The 17,219-nt window shown below is 44.4% G+C and overlaps 1 protein-coding gene across 1 annotated transcript in view; it reads right to left on the bottom strand.

The window, feature by feature from the left end:
* LOC8040745 (regulator of G-protein signaling 7) overlaps positions 1–15,136 on the bottom strand; it is a 47,582-nt gene extending 32,446 nt beyond the window's left edge. The window contains exons 1-6 of the mRNA XM_029990098.3: positions 14,763–15,136; positions 10,412–10,462; positions 6,918–7,042; positions 5,033–5,081; positions 3,551–3,615; positions 2,062–2,138 (exon numbers count right to left, since the gene is read on the bottom strand). Of these exons, the coding sequence (XP_029845958.2) occupies positions 2,062–2,138; positions 3,551–3,615; positions 5,033–5,081; positions 6,918–7,042; positions 10,412–10,462; positions 14,763–14,922 (527 nt within the window). The 5' untranslated portion in view covers positions 14,923–15,136. The remainder of the gene's footprint in view (positions 1–2,061; positions 2,139–3,550; positions 3,616–5,032; positions 5,082–6,917; positions 7,043–10,411; positions 10,463–14,762) is intronic.
* Between the last annotated feature and the right edge of the window lie 2,083 nt (positions 15,137–17,219).

A 17,219-nucleotide genomic window follows, 5' to 3' on the forward strand; every position in this document is an offset into this window, starting at 1 on the left:
AAAAGAAGGCTTGTTTTTCGGCCGGCGTATATAGACATGCATTGCTGGAAGCTGTAACTCTGTCAGAATGTGACGCTAGTAGCTGGAAAAGTACGCGAACGTTTGACAACGATATGTTTCCTGCATGGAAAAATAAAAAAGAAACACCAAATTTCTCTATTAGCCGATGTCTTACTAAGCTTAGTAGAGTTAAAACAAAAAATTACGACGGGGGCGCCTTAAGGATTTATTTTAGTCAAGAAAGCTTTTCAGCAAGAACGAAAACAATATTATTTTTCATGCTGACATGTTGTTTTCACTGATGTTTTCATGCATGACACATGACAAGACGGAGGAGTGAAATCGAGAAACTACAATTTTAATGTGGCGAACTTGTGCCAAACAAAACGTGGAAAATTCAAAGGGTCTTTTATGTTATCCCTAAGACGACTTGAAGGCGAAAGCCCAAGCGGCGATGCATTAAAGACAGACACATGATTTACTCGCTGAGTCATCCCTCTTAATGTGCTGAGTCACCCTTCTCAATGTGCCGAGTCATCATCTTAATTCGCTTAGTCATCCACTGAGTGTTCACGTAAACGTTTCGGTACTTTTCGTGACGCCGACGTGTTTTCGCTCAAGGACTTTGAAGGTCGACTGAACGATGAGACATAAAAGGCTTTCTTCTTAATAACTGGGCGTCGCAGGCGTCGATGTCGGCTTAGCAGCAGTATATCGAGCGCTGGCGAAAAACTGACCGCGGTTTGCCACGCGGAGCCCCTTAAGTACACGCGTGGGCTTCTGGAACAATCGCGTTAGAAGGTTCGGCACGTAAAACATTCGGACCTCGAAGAAGCAACAGGGTTCTCGAATTTACCAGAGCGCGACATTTACAGAAGTAACAAAAAGGAGCGTCCGCTCCCAGGCATCGATCCTCGGCCCTTTGCGTGGGAGGAGCGAACAACGATAACCATTCGGCCACGGGCGCGCTTGCTCGGAGACGCGCGTGGCAATGTAAAGGCCACATGCGTCAACAACATCAGTTCTTGTTTTGGTGATTTCCGGCTTTAATGGACACCGGCTCATATCAAAATTTTCACTTTCTTTTTGTGTTTTGGCCCAGGGAGCGTAATGTTCTCAAACTTTCGCGTTCTTTCCTAACCGCTAGCGTCACATTTTCACGGAAGTCAGATAAAATAGTAAGGGTGCAGGCGAGCTGGTGGATGTTAACCATGTTGAATATACCTGAGCCTGGGGTAGAAAGGAACATAAAAATCGAAGAGACAGAAAGGGACAGGACGACGTCTCAAAACAACCAGTCTCAGGTATATTCAACATGGTTAACGTAAGTCAGCTTTTTGTGAGGCGTAGTTTCTAGACCCTTTCCAAAATTTCATCTGGCCACCTTGATAACTATCATCGCCTAATCTGTACTTGTAATGGTTGCCTTTTTATGGTTGATGAAGAAGGAATTTGAAGACAGGCACCGATGCGGAACTTGAATACTTCAGATGTTAATTAGCTGGACTGTTATTCGATGTCAGCGTGGCGAGAATTCAAGCTTCTGTATGGTACGCATTTGAGGGTGTCATGTGAATCCTCAAAATGCTCGGCTTCGGTCACGCCCCAGACATCTGATAACACAAAAAATGTGGTGAATATTATTGAGAGATTTACTCAAGTAACCGCGTCTTACAGAGTGACAGTTTCTTGACACCCCTGAAACTGAAATGAACGGAGAAAGAAGGACGCGTACAACGAAGAACACAAACTTTCGTACGTCTGCCGTATTCGAATAGACACTAAATTCAAACCGGCATTAGCATTAAAAGATTTAGGTGTATATTTGAGTCACTATATGGCACTAAATGCCTAAAATGGCCTACTACAGGGGCCTAAAACACGTTTTTTCTTTTATGAAATTTGTTTAGCCGGTTTTATAAGTCAATGACCAGCTGGCGGTCGCGTAACCAGGAGAAGAGCTTATGAAGCATCAGTGTCCCCTCGCCCCGATATCCAGCGGACCCTATTATATACACGTGCATTTCGCCCAAACAAACTATCTGAAGTCACTTCACTCACGTTGCCTGTTCGTTGGCCTGCATGAGCACGTACTCCCACTTGTGGTAGAGCAGCTTCTTGAGCCTCTGCAGCGCCTCCTGCGAGAATGACGCGAACAAATTACGTCGTAGCAGGCGACGGTGCAGTGCTTGGAAGCAAACGGCGGACACTTGGTCATGGCCCATGTCTCGCTAGTTCACACAACAATGGTTGTCGGTTCTTGTAAAAAAACTAGAAGAATGACATTCGTCAACGGGCTTTATCTGTGACTATGGAGAACGCAGATGACAGGTGAGAACGTTCTGTGGACAGCGCAGTTGAACATTGGTGACCCGAGCCTTAAAAAGAGAACATCTGACAGCTCATTTTGTTGTAACACGAAGCTAAGAGGTCGATGGTACTCAACCTTCTCCGGCGTTTCCGCAACAGTTAGCGGGTGGGTAGGAAAATGAACTCGCGTCCCATGTTAAGTGTTCATAGTGAAGAAGGTTAGGCAGGCTTAGCAAAATTTGAAAGAAGAAATGTTATTGTGTACGCGTTACTTCTAGCATATCATGGAAAACGTACACCAAGTGTGGTATGCAAAAAAAGTAATCGCATGCTTGGTTTAAAAAAAATTGAACTTCTCTTTAGCCAATCTTTTTCTAAATAAATTAATTAACAAAACATTAGTTCCAAGTGAACTCGAATATGCAAGCTCAGTATGGGTTTCTTGTACAGAAATGTTTATATCAGCCCTCGAAACCGTTCAAAACAGGTCAGCATGGTCTATAGTCCCCACTTGCCGTCGTATGCCAAGTGTCAACTCAATAAAACTAATTACATATCCTTTTCATCTGGTGTACACTCACACTCTGTCGTCTATGCTTTCTACTTAAGCCTTATTACGATAATTTAAATCTAAAAACTTAACTAATCAATGATATCCCAGCTATAAATCCTCACATCTGCATCATGAGTGCAAAGTCCCCGCTTGAAATTCTATCTATTTTTACAGTTCTTTTATCCCCAAAACCGTCTGAGACTGAAACAGCTTCCCTTATTCAGCGACAAGCACATATTTAATAGGTTTGAGGCTGCACCGTAACTAAGTAATATTCTTTCTTTGAATCGATGTAACAATTTAATGTTGAGTTGCAAACCAAAATCCCAATTCCCACCCCTCTGTAACGCTTCGGTTCTAGAGGTATAAAACTATAATAAAAACGCTTAGGTTCGCGCTAAACTCTAACATCACGTGGTCACTTGCGCCACCAGGTCACGTGGCGTCAGGCCGCGGGACACAAATGTGACGTCACGTCGCCAGTTGTCAAGCGTGACGTTACATTTCTTTTAACAATTACCTCTAAATTAAAAAAAAACGAATATTCTTTGTAAAAAAATACTTTTGAAAAAATTGAGAAAGGCGGAATTCCTGTTTTTTTTTAAGACTAACCACTTACAGTGTACGGTTGTACATGGTATACTCTCATCGCATTGTGTCATGTAGTGCTCTGCAGTGCGGCCTCACCTGTTCGTACTCTTCGAGGGCATACTTCGGCTTGTTTTTGAGAGACCGTCTCACCAGGTAGATTGCTGCACGGACAAACGAAACAGCGCGATTAAAAACTCGGCTGTTGTGGCTGTCATTTTATGTTCTAACCGCCGGGCCTCAGGAGCGCAAGTTTGTCTGCTTCTTTCGCTGGGGTTGTGGTGACGTCATAACGCCGAGCTATGATTGGCTCTGATTGAAGGGATAATGGGTAGACCCCAAAGCAAGCTGCCTTGAGGCACTTGAGGACCCACTATCCTTCAATCAGAGCCAATCAGAGCTCGGTGTCTTTCTGACGTCACCACAAGCCCCGCAAAAGAAGCAGACGAACTTGGGCTGCGCATAGAAAAGTGAACAACCAATGCCACCTGGTGACAGGTTGTAATCTCACTGTTTGCGCATCGTTACAAAGAAATCAACTGTTGACAAGAGCAACTTTGTTTGCCGACCAGATTCGTCACTTTTTATACTCCGTTTTACACCAAGACCGGCCGACGCTACGATTGGATGAAACCAATAGAAGAATCCTTCGTCACGGCGCTGGTCGTCTCTCTCTATACGCTCGCTATCATTGGCTATGCGGAGCGTAAGTTCGTCTGCTTCTTTTGCAGGGAACGTGGTGACTTCAGAAAGATACCCAGCTATGATTGGCTTTGATTGAAGAATAGGGGGTAGATTTCGAGGAAGCTTGCTTTGAGGGCTACCCACTATCCTTCAATCGGAGTCAATTTGAGCTCGGAGTCTTTCTGACGTCACCACAGCCCCTGCAAAGGGAGCAGACGAACTTTCGCTCCGCATACAATCGCGCGCAGAAAAAAGTGCCGGATCATAATGCATTCAGCGTGCGTGACTGGTTTCGCCAGTCAGAGCAAACTCACAACGACGACGAGCGCCGCGACGATGCAGTTTTGGTACTGCTTGATCGGTTCAGATGGATGGACGGATGTTAATGGCTATACCCTTTGTAACCGGCGGCAGCTTGCGCCACCTATCCTAAGTCTAAAAAAAAAGAAAAAAAAAAACATGGTTCTGTCAGATCTGTCAGATTTAAGCGTCGATTGCGCCGAAACAGTGTGAAACTGAGTATATATGGCAAGGCAATAGGGCTAGATTTTTTGTTATGTAACTTACGGAAGGACATAGAGCATACACAAGTGCCTGGCAAGTGTTCGACGAAGATTAGCATTCTTACTCACTTAACATAGAGATTTAGCCAAAGGCTGACGCGTCACTAGTGCCTACTCTATGCTTCGCGCAGGTATCCGGTCGGTGACAGAAAAATTCCGGCACTACGGCTTTGTTGTTTAAGGGCTGCTGCCGGAGCAGTCCTCGACAGTACTACTAAGTTCTTATGCCTCCTTTAAATAAAGTAAAATCATACTATTGATATATCCGAACATATTTTATTGAAAGTTTGTCTGGAGAGAGACAGAGAGAAAGTCACAAAGTTACAGTTCTTACCGTAGTCCGTGTTGTTAGGTTGGTACCTGGACGGCCAGTAGTATGGCGTCTGTACGAACAGAAGAGCTTAGGTGAGCTTGGTTCTGTTGAGTACCTTTGCTAATCATACAAGATGAATGAATAAAGCAGGGGAGTCTGAAGTAGGCACTGTTTTAGGGACATCACGACATTTTTTAAGGTATGGATGCATCCGGCTTTCACGGTTCTCTCTTCCAGCGATTCGCACCTCACCAACACCTCCTGATAACGAGCGCTGCTGGACTTTCTACGCCATCTAGCGGAAACTAGGGATGAGCAAAGATTGGACACCAGTGGTGTGTAATTGATCGGCTGGGACTCTTGTTTTATTGGACACGAACCCTAGCCGAACGATGACGTAGCTCTCGTTCCAAATATCTGCCTTGCGCTGGAGGGTTCTATGGGACGTAACAAAACCCTGCACTAGGGCTTTTCTATCAAAAAGTGTTCACCTCATTAAAAAAAAAAAAGATTTTTAGAAAATGGTGCAACAGAAATTTGAGGTTTCTGTTAATTGCTCCTAATTTTGTTTGACAACACACTGTACACGAGCGAAACATCTGAAAAGGTACTCCCGTGGACGATATTCGCTCTTTCTCGCGCGAGTTGAAACGTGGTGGCGCCAGTGTGGAAATAGCCCCCAACCACCTGCGCTTCTTAACTAGACGGCCGGTTTCGGAATATCTCCGAAATCAAATAAACACGCCCTCTTTTGAAAACGGCCACTTATAGCACTGTGAGACTTAATTCACGCTTATGATAAAAGAACGATGAGTAAGAAATTAGAAGATTTACGCGAACCGCAAGTGTGCCGGGGCTACCCAATAGACGGAGCCACTTTGTTTACTGCCAAACAATAAAGGGCGAATAGACCAGTGTCTGCTCTGTTTCATGGGTGCCGCCGTGTTTGTTTACGATGACGTCATGAAACAGCACCACTACGTTCTCACACCTGCACAGCGCAGTTCTTATTGCGCTTTTTGCAAGACTTCGTTTTTTTAGAAACCTTCGCACATATCGTAGTGCGAGAACGTCGGAAATGCATAGTCCCGAAGCTCCAAGAACAACACCGATGCCAAGAGGGCTGTAAAAAGCAATAATCTTGTTTTATAAGCAGGCCCCTTACTTTACAAGAGCCGGCCTTTGAAATTATTATTTCCCAATTTTATCGCGGGGGAGAGCGGGGTGGGGGGGGGGGGAGGGGGGGAGGGGGCTACGATTTCGGACACCGCTTTATATGAGCAGAAACACCGTATTCAGCCCTTTCCACCATTCATCATCTTGCAATTTATCAAAGGGTCTGAAGTTTTCATGGTACCTCAAATTTGAATTCCATTTCTATTTCGGAACACAGCTCTCTGAAAAACTGTCAGGCACGTCAAAGAAGCATGAAGCGCTGCTTCAGCTCGTATCGTCTGCAATAGAACGCGTTATCTACTGGCACCTGCTGTGCACAAGAAAACGTTCTCTTGTACTATATTCAGGCTACCTAATAAAGGTCGATCGAATATGTGAGGTTGTATCGGAACGTGTCATTTGAAACTTATCAGGTTTTGTTTGCTGCAATTGGCTTCTTTCTAGAGCGCTTCAGAACGGAATTTAAGGTTCTTACACGTAGTAGTCGGCACTTCTCGTAGTTAGGAGAGTAAGACGATACAACACGGTGGTTCAAGGTAGCAAGTCGTTAGAGCCACGTGAAACGACAATATCACTTTGATGTTTGATTTGCGTCACCTCCAAAGACGACTCCACGTCTTACTTATGAAAATTCAAGCTGAAGTTTGACGCGCATCTCCGAGATACTGTTCATGCATGAGATGCAGAAAGACAACTTTGTGTTAGTCCCCGCACACAGTGACGTCCTTACCTGAAACCTGTACAGGGTGCTGTCATCTTTGATGGCGAAGGTCTTGGCGTTGTCACTGACTGGAAAGAAGTAGCCGTGCGCACAGAGTAGATTGGCTAGGTGAAGTGCCTCCGCCGCCACTGGATCTGTGTTTTGCACGCGAAGCACGGGAAAGAACGTTTTCGAGCACTTCAAATTGATTGCACTTACTCGTTCGAAACTTTATTTAAGATCACTACTCTTGAACGCTATTTACCTGAGGAACCATTGCCTCAAAATTACTATGGTCATTAACCAAGAATGCTGTGCCTATTTACAGAGCCGAAACTATCAGTTATCAAATAGGACAAACACTGGATCTGTGAAGTTGCTCCTCAAAGTGGCCAGGCTTAGTTATTCAAAATCGTATTAAAAATCCTTACACTTGAATGATATCTAACTGAGAGACTGTTGCCTCAAAACATCGCTATGGCAAATGACCAAAAATACTGTGCATATCTTAACAACCAAATTTATTCATTATCAAATGAAACAAACACTGAATACGCGGTTGGCACGGTAAGCACGGGGAAAAAAGGTTCCTCGCTCTTCAAATTGGTCAAGCTTACCTATTCACAATCATATTCAGAATCTCTGAACTTGAACATAATCTAACTGGAAGACTGTTGCCTAAAAACATTACCATGACAAGTGACCAAGAATGCTGTGCTTATATGCACAACTGAAACTATCAGTTACCAAATAAAATGAACACTGAATCTGGTTGGTACGGAAAGCACGGGAAAAAGTTTTTTCTCAAAGTTGAAGTCGGTTACACTTACCTATTCAAAATCAGTAAAAATCATAAATGTAAGCCTTATCCAACTGCGGGATTGTTGCCTCAGATCACTACTATGGTGCCTACCTGCACAACCAGCAACAGTAATTAAAATCAGAATGTTACAATACACCTTTCGTGCATTATACACCAAAGGTTCAGAACTTCAGACACAATGAGGGGCTAAGCTATTATCTATTCACCGACGTCATGCTTAGCTGTGTCAACATTTTGCTGACAGGACCCTAAAAACCCAGAATGATCTTCAAGAATCATCGTTACGCCACTACTTTTATGTCCACCTTTATACGTCTGCTTTACGAGAAGTTTGATTCAAGCTAACATGTTGTGCGTCGTTACTTTTGGCACTTTCAATATGCCTCTCTTTCTTTTTCTCCCAAAACTACAAAAATGTGTTACATGACTTTTCTAGGGTCCGCATGAAGCCGAAATATGTCTCAGGTGAGGCTTGGGCTCTATGCAACGCCTAATCTCTAAGCAGGAATGGACAGCGTTAGGAGTATAGGACTCTGTGTTTCGGGTAAGTCAAACAATTCATGGAGCAATGTCGCCAATAAACCTTTCCTTTTTTTATATATTTTAATTCAGCTTTCGCTCTAAAACTTAGTTTTGAAACTCAATTTTTTGCAGTTTTAAATTTGCAAAAATATGCTGATCGTTCAATTTCTATAGACCCACTATCACCGTTTGTGCTTTTCCGTATTTTGGAGCCTCTCCCTGATATATGAAGCAAGCGAAAATACAAAGAATATATTCATGTTCAGTCGAAGATTTGGTTAAAAAAAAAAGGCAGCCATATCGAAACTCTCAAACTCCACTCTTCTTAGAGAGTTGAAATGTCGTTTATAGTTATTCTCAAATTAAAAAAAAAATCCGGTTTGTTGCCCTAGCTTCAATCATCAAATTATCCGACAGCGTAGAATGACATATTTGTGAACTGTATCCAAATATATCAATGATGTTTTTTCTTGCTTTTTTTTTTGTGACCGAGTAGTAGTGAGTTGTTGAAAATGTAGCAAGAGATGAACGTCAATCGACGAAATCCAGAATTTCGAAATAAAATTCGCATTTCATTCTAAATGAAAGAGCTCCGTAAAAAATCATACTCCTTGCTAAAAAAAAGAAACTAAGAATAATTATCATAAATTTTTCTCAATAGAAAACTAAAAAGCTCATCTTGACCGCTTAGTTATTTATGAAATCACACGCTGCGTCTTAAATCGGTTGTATTTTTTGTTTATAAAGAGGCCCAAATGAAATGTTTCTAGATTCTTTCTAAACTATAAAATCCGTACGATTACATGGATCACTGAAACGAATTCTGAACATATTCCAGGTGTCTTCGGTAGTGCACATAGTCGAAATATGTTACATAGCTCTGAATCATAGTAGCTCTAAACTGCGCGGGAGAAAGGCACCGCTGAGCGAGGGACATAATTTGAAATGTTTAAAGGACATATGAAAAGGAAAGTCCTATTTTTTTAAAACAATCTGGATGGAAAAGGAATATTATAAAACAAATTTACATCAACAAAGCAAAGTTTAGCACTATATTTACGGCGTGAAACGAATTTGTATTTGGCCCCGCGGGAGCACGCGGAAAAGTGACCCCTATAGTCACGTGACTGGCCGCTATAGTTACGTGGTGCTTGCACTTGCGATCTTCCGCAGCTTCATATGGGCTCTAAAACTTAGTAATCTTCGTTTGAAGTGCAACAAAAAATGAAAGACGTTTACACTGTAACGCGAAATTAGAACGCAGCTCTTGAGGAGGAGAAGGGGAAGGTACGGAGGGGAGGGTATGCCCCTTTTCCTTCTCGGTACTCTCTTCTTCTCCTCCCCTCCTCCTCTATTCGTCCCCTTGTTTCCTCCTCCTCCTTTTTCCCTGAGACTGAGTTTGCCGCAGTGGAGACAAAATGACAGAAAAACAGACGCAGGGCGTAAAGAACGTCTCGTGCTTTCTGGCATTAGTCGGTGACAAGTGTCAGAAGGAAAGCGGAAGGTGTGGTTCAAAGCATGCGCTGCACCCTCTTTCCGACCAAACAGGTGGCCGTGGGATTCGAGGAAAGGTGTGTTGAAACTCGTAAGGGTGCGTGAATACCGCCTCGACTTGCAAAACGCAATGTCTTCTGGAGGTTGAAAACTATAAAGACTCCGTGTGTAATCGCTTAGAACCCCATATAATACAATGTCTTCTGGAGGTTGAAAACTATAAAGACTCCGTGTGTAATCGCTTAGAACCCCATATAATACAGCCACATAATCTTACACAGTTCGCCAAAAACGAAGACGTGTCGATAATTAAACAAAGAAAAAAATTATAGAGTACACATCCTATCCTTGGGCTCAATGAACCGGGGACTGAGTGATAAGAAAGAAAATGTCCAAAGCATTCCTGCCGCTTTTTCTTAACTACCCAATAGAGTCCTCCTCTTTAGAGACAAAGAGACACGATATATGAACCCTGAATTTTTGTCTCCTTTTTATGTGGACCGAAGACAAGACCAGGCTTGCCTCTTATTCAGTCCGAGGGACAAAGGTACAATTTAAGAAACACTTTGCCATCGCCCGACTGCTGCTCGCTGCTGGTCTAACTACCTCGTGCATTTTGTAAGGTTTGATGCTTACACATTCTTGGAAACAAAAAATAAAAATCACACACAAAAAAAACGCTTACTCTGGTCTTCGATGTCCAGGTTGTCCGTGAGCCACTCGACCACATCGTAACCTGCAGGGTGAGTGCGAGTCGGACATGCACACGTTACTGAAACAAAGCGACTCATCGGCGTTACCCTTGACTCACTCATAAAGTAACCAAGTACTACTCGTCGCGGCGATTAAAAAAAACGCGCTACCTCAGCTTGAAAGTAACGCATTGTTTTCGTGTTATTCTAAATGTGTCATTTTTTACGAAGCCGTAGCCGTTTCCGACGCTTGTCGTCGTTAATGTTTCCCTACTTTTTAACGGATTTATTCGGAGGTAACTCTGGCAATACGATACGTCGTGAGCACATCATTTTACGATTTTCTAGCGTTTCCTCGCCGTGGAAATGACAGGGGCGAGCTGGGATGGCAAGTAGGTTGAGTACCTTTGTTGCACACGTTCCACATCCGGGAGTAACTAAATATCATTACTTTGTCAAAAAGTAACAAAAATGCGCCACTCGTACTTTCTTTTGAAAAAAGTAACAAAAAGTCGTCACTTCGGTACCGAAAAATATAATGAGGTTCAAATTAATTACGCGTTGATGGTAAGTCGGTACACTCAAGTCTGGCGAGAGCCTTCAGAACCCACGTCATCTGACCAGCGACATCATCATACGGGTTCGGCATCCTTGCTGAATGTATTGGCGACTCCAGCGAAATCGACGCCGCGTAGCCGCAACACCAAAAAGCTCAAGAGAGGAGGACGTTTCGATTCTGTCGTCTGCTATGGCTACATAGAAACAAACATCGCTTTCAGTAATTTTTTTTATGCTTCTGCCGCGTCGTTCCTACCACTGACCCACTGACTAGAAAGTTTTTACCGTGGAAAAATTGCTTTGCTTTCATATATCACGGATTTTACGCTGCAGTGCAAAAAATGTATGGTGGTCCGCGTGCAGAACGACGAAGACGACCTCCTTTCGTCCGCCATTTTGCTTGACCAGCGCGCCTCCTATAGTTCGCTGGAGCCTCGAATAGAGCTTCGCAAAAGTCGCCTTCTTTGCGCTGCCGTCTTTGTCTACTGGGCTGTGGGACGCCATCTGAGCATGCGCTATTGCTCTGTTGTGTGGTATATCAGACGCTACGCATGCGTCCACAGCTCAGTGACTCAGCATTTTTCGCCGGGATGAGGAGCGATGCAAATGTCTATGCAGGGGTTTACTCCATAATATGGTGCAAGCTTTTTATGTCTACTAAGTCACCCAGCCACTACGTCAATTTTTAGGTATCACATTTGTGTTCGCAGTACTTAAAAGGGGCCATGCATTTCTTTACTTTTGCTACATTTTGTTTGTGACTTAATGTTTCGGCTAATTAGTCGGATAATTATTAAAAATTCGTTCGTTAACTTTTTAATTAGAAGACAAAGACTTGTGGTTTTAATCGGAAACATGCTGAGCATAATCGAAAATCACTATATCAGTCAATTTTTCGAGCCACTTGAAGCTCGTGGGAAAATCGGGAGCGCACCGAAGTTACCAGTCGTGCAGCAGGCGCAAAGCTAGCAGTGGCGGTACGCCATGATAATCTAATCATCCTCGCTTTGCCACTGCTAGCTTTGCGCCTCCTGGCGGAGGGGTAACTTTGGTGCGTCTCTGAGTTTCCCACGAGCTTCAAGTCGTTCCAAATAGAGCTGATTCAGTAATTTCCGATTATGCTCAGCAAGTTTCTAATTGATGCTCAGGTGAACTAATTGATACTCAGTTTCTAATTGATAGTCAATCGATACTCAGTTGAAGCAAACCTCGAGTCATGAAAATTTAGAATCACTCTGAGCGAGTCTGGAGTATATTTTAGTAGCTGTTAATAGATACTTGAAGCAGAGATAGTCTACAAATACAGCAGTAAGCATTTTGGGGAGATATACTCCACGAAGACGTCAAAAAATGAAGAAACTCACTTTTGTGCATTTTAGTCTTTTCGAGCTTATCTTATCTACAAACGCACTTACCGTCACAAGTTATACACTATGTCGCGTGAATAAAATAAAATCAGGGATGAAGAAAGAATGAAACAATTCTTTCTTCATCCATGACTTAAACTAACACGCTCTTTTCCCAAGCATAAAACAAAATATTACTCAGCAAAGAGATCGTAGTAAATCAGAAAACTAAACTTCAAAATCACACGATCAAGTAAAGTTTTATTACATGTGTACGGTCTGTGTAAGTAAGGTGAAAAAACTAGGAGTTTACGAATGTATATTTGAGCAATATTTCTGCTTCAACCTAGCATATAATTAAAACATTTCAGGAATTGATGTTTTACTTCTTGAAGCAAATAGCAAAAGCATCGTTATTTTGTTTTAGGTCCACGGTCTCAGCGGTTGGGATTTAAAAGGGGGAAGGGGGGAGGGCTTTTTAGGGATATTATGCATAGGCATCACGCCCCCCTCCCCCTCTTCCCCCCCCCCCCCCCCCTCCGTCCCGCTTCCCGAGTCGAGGACGTCCGTGGCATTCGAGCCACAGCCCCCACTAAACATTAAAAAAAAAAAAAAAATGTTTCTGGCTTGCTGCACCCTCGTGCAGATTTCCTAGAGGCCGGTTTACCTAATCGGATATTCTTCACAGCGCTAAATCAAAACTAGGAGCCACGCTGTTGCTGCGCTGACCTACATGTACCTTAGCATTGATGCTAGGCTGTTTCAGCACTGCACCAGTAACATAGCTCGCAGACAGCGCAGCATCAGCAAGCTTAACGTTATTTGCAGCGCTGACTAATGGTGCTGAGGTAGGGCTGTGGTGTATACAGGGTGTTTTACGAAAAGTGGACAAATTCGATATTGCAAAAACTACGCGTCGCAAAAAAGAAAAAAAGAAAAAAAAAAGGCTTGTGCCGTTTTGGTCCTGGGCCAGGGGCCTATTTAGAAAAATTATAAAGTCCGGGATAATGACATTGTTAATAATGTTTGCGTAATTAACTTTTTAAATATTGTGTTTAAGGGCATGGATTCAATAAAAAAATTGCTCAGCATCATCGGACAACAGTAAATAAATCAACAAATTGCAGAACGATAGAAGGCACGCGCAGCATTTTACGGCTTTCTAAAAACCGCACAAATGCGACGGGTGCTTAAGTTTCGGTTTGCTATCGGAGCGCATCTCGGCACCGACGGCACGGCGCCCCGTGGAGAAATAAGGCAACCAACCTCTGCTGCGCTGCTGTGCAACGTAGCAGAGGCTGGTTGCACTTTTCATAAAACACGCTGTATATATGAACAGGCCCCGATAGTAGAGCCTGGATGGATGGATGGATGGATGCTAACGGCTGTACCCTTTGTATCGGGCGGCAGCTTTCGCCACCTAGCCTAGTTGTACGTCATTTAATTCTCCCTAGATAATTTTCACCAGTCTTCCAATCTCCTTTTTGTTATTATAAATGCACTTATCATCCATTCTTACATACTCGTCTGCAAACCCCAGCGCTCCGGCCAAATCTGTACCCCTTTCCGGGGGGAGGGGGGGGGGGGGGGTGAGTGCAGGCACTGTGCATTTGAACACCACGTGTTCAATAGTCTCGTCTTCCCCTTGGCATACGGCACACCGCGTATCCATTTCCTCATACTTTGTCCTTTATGTCCTGGTCCTCAATCCTCCTCCTCTAGCCTTGAATAACAACGAGCTCCCCCGTGAATTATCCTACCATGTTCCTTTTTTATTTCCTGCTTTTGTCCCCTATACAGGGTTAAAGCTGATTTTACCTGCATTCTTTCCTCCCACATCTTTATCTCGGCTTCTTTTGCTTCCTTTTTCACAGAGGTAGTCTGTTCTGCATCCACACTTGACGGTTGGTATTTTAATTTTAGTTTTCGGGTTCGCTTTGTATATTTAGTGTTGAAACTTTTCACGTACAGATGCTTATATACCTTTCTCGCCCATCGTTTACCCTCAATCGTGACCAGTTTTTGTTCAAATTTAAACTTACTGATCGCCTCTCTTGCCTCGAAAGATGCCCAGTCCAAGTCTCCCTGCACTCCTTTATTTGGTGTATGCGCCCCCGGTGCCAGTCTGCCCACGCTCTGCTGCCGGGTTTCTAAGCTCGACTGGACCTCAGATTTCATGCATAATACCGCATCACCAAAAGACAACTACGGTACCATGACTCTTTTCCATATATCCCGAAAAACTTCATATCTATTGTACTTCCACAGTGCCATATGCTTCATAATTGCTGCACTCATTTTTCTTTTTAGCATATTTTCTTTCTGGTCTAAGTATTGCTTTCCCTCACTAAGGCGTGCCCACAGTTGCCAGACTGGTGCCCTATCAGAGCGGTTTCGACCCACGGTGTCCAGAGTGCGGGAGTCCGGCCAGTCGACTCACCGAGGAAGGCGCTGGGTATGGAGGTGAGGAAGAGCTTCTGGCTCCGGACGGGCACGCCGGTGTCCGGCAGCTGCATGTTCCGCACGAGGGCCTCCATCTTGGCCAGGGCGGGGTCCTGGTAGGCCTGCTGCTGCTCGTCGGCCTCGCTGGGCGGATCCATGGGGCAAGGGGCCGCTAGGGCGCGCTGCTCAGCCCCGCCGCCCGCCGGGCCCTATGGACGCGGGCTTGCTGGAGACGCTGGGGCTGCTGCCGCGCTCGCTGCGGGACCGCCTGCTGCCGCCACAGGCCCATGCCACTGCTGTCGCCTAGCTGCGCGTGGGCGACGCCAGGGGGCGGTTAAAGGCTGCCTCACACGCTGTGTTCGTTGTGCATGATCAATGTGGCAGCACCCTTATAAACGCACCACAGACAATAGACGAGGGAACCGTTTTTGTACATCCGATGTGGTACGACGGGCCCTCTGGTGCGGACTGCGCATGTGCGAATCTTTTGCTGTAGCGCATGCGCAGTTTGTTCCGGAGGGCTCGTTCTACCGTATCGGATCTGCACAAACGGTTCCCTAAAACTCCCTGGCGTCTGCGGAGTGTCTTTTATATAATAGGGAGTTTTAAGGAACCGTTCTTGCACACCCGGTACGGTATGATTAGCCCTCCGGTATGTGCGAGTCTTCTATGCTAGCGCATGCGCAGTTTGTACCGGATGGTGGATGTGCAAAGGCGGATCCCTAAAGCTCTCTAATATATTAGCAGTCTGACCGTGGCCTTTGGATAAGCTGGCTTGAGACCAAGCACGAGTGTGGCTTCCAGTGAACGTTGCGTTTGGAACAAAAGTATGTTTAGCCTGATCCGCGGTTGAGTATCGTTTAAGCTACCCCGAGAAGGAAGTAGGATTGACCAAGAACGGATCGTCGGCTAAATCGGTTGCTGTCGTTTCTTCAGGACTGTGGAGGCACGTCATGATGCCCTATTTTTCGTCTAAGGTTATATCACCCGAATTCTGTCGAGGTGATATCGCGGGATGCTTAATGGGCACCCCAGCGACTTTTTTTTTTTTTTTTTTAGTTATCCAACTAACCCTAGTTTCGGGATCACCGACCTTTATCCTTTCCGAAATTCTAGTTAGTATGGCGAAATTAGGAATATTTATTGTGAAATCGGCGAGTGATGCCACAAGAAACATTCAAATACACCCGCGCATTTCCGGTGCCCTAACGTCGGGGGAGGGCAGGCTTGCAGGTCGAGCGGGCAGTCTAAAAATGGACTATGACGAGCATTCGTTTTGTGCTGCTGCGCGGGTGCTGGAGCGAGCTTTTAAAGCATTTATTTCACGCAATAAAACTGCTTGTAATAGGCTGGGAACAAAGTCTGCAGTCCTGAGAAGGAACCCCCACCTTCCGTTGACGTTACATTTTCATTATTGCCAGTGGAGACTTTCACTTTGCAAAACACGGTGAGGACCAGTACTGCAAATCTAATGACTTCGTAAAAAAAAGAAAAGAAGATTTCGCCCAATATTCTATTTACTATTTCAGTGATGTTTGTTGGTATGTTTAGAAAATTTTCAGGCAAGTCAGGGACTAGGAAGAAGACGCCGGAGTACCCTTTTAAAGGCAGTAGTTTCACCCAGCGATTTAATGAATGATGAATAACATATGTTATTCGGTGACCTAGTTTCGTTAATGATTGCTGATATATCGTTTTGCTCGTTTGAAGTAACACTAAAGGGAGTTTTATTTCTGACTTGAGCATGAATAGTCACCGAATGTATCTTTACAAAATGGTGAGATGTATTGAGCTGCTTTATTAGTTCCTAATAACAAAAAAACCCTCTTCTCACGGCGGCTTCTTGGCATGAGAAAGTAATAAAATAGGGCCAATACGTTTCATAGGATACTGTAGTGGCCCCACACCCCACCTATGAAAAGGAAATATAAATTGCCTTAATGCCACAAACGAGGATGTAAGCACGAAACAAAAGTTCAGACTAAAATGTGGCCCTGACGCCACGCTGGTGCGTGGGCGCTGCTGTTGGCATCACGCACGCGCAGTCGGTTCACCTCAGGCGACTTTCGTGTTTTGCGCGCGCGTAGTGCCCTCACCTGGTGTGGGCAAAACGCAGACTTGTTTTTGAGGAACGCGTTGGTCTATACCATGGGTTCTCAAACCGGGTTCTTAGGGATTAACGGGTTCCTTAGAGTACCTTCAGGGGTTCCTCAATGTTCGAAAGTTCCTTGACCGTCCCTGCTCCTAAGCATAGTGTTCCTCCTGTTTAAGCATATTTTTATAAATATTTTTTTTCACACCAGTTGATTCGTAATTGCGGGCCTAACTCTCTCTAGCATGAGCATTATTGCGTACAAGGTATGTAAGCTTCTGCGCTGCTTTATTGCGTTAGTACCAAGACAAGAAAGGATACCGTGGATGCCATTCGGCAGTGTTCAACAAGTGACTCAACAAC

Source organism: Ixodes scapularis, unplaced genomic scaffold (assembly GCF_016920785.2).
Source record: "Ixodes scapularis isolate PalLabHiFi unplaced genomic scaffold, ASM1692078v2 PGA_scaffold6__148_contigs__length_123643588, whole genome shotgun sequence".
Lineage (NCBI taxonomy): Eukaryota > Metazoa > Arthropoda > Arachnida > Ixodida > Ixodidae > Ixodes > Ixodes scapularis.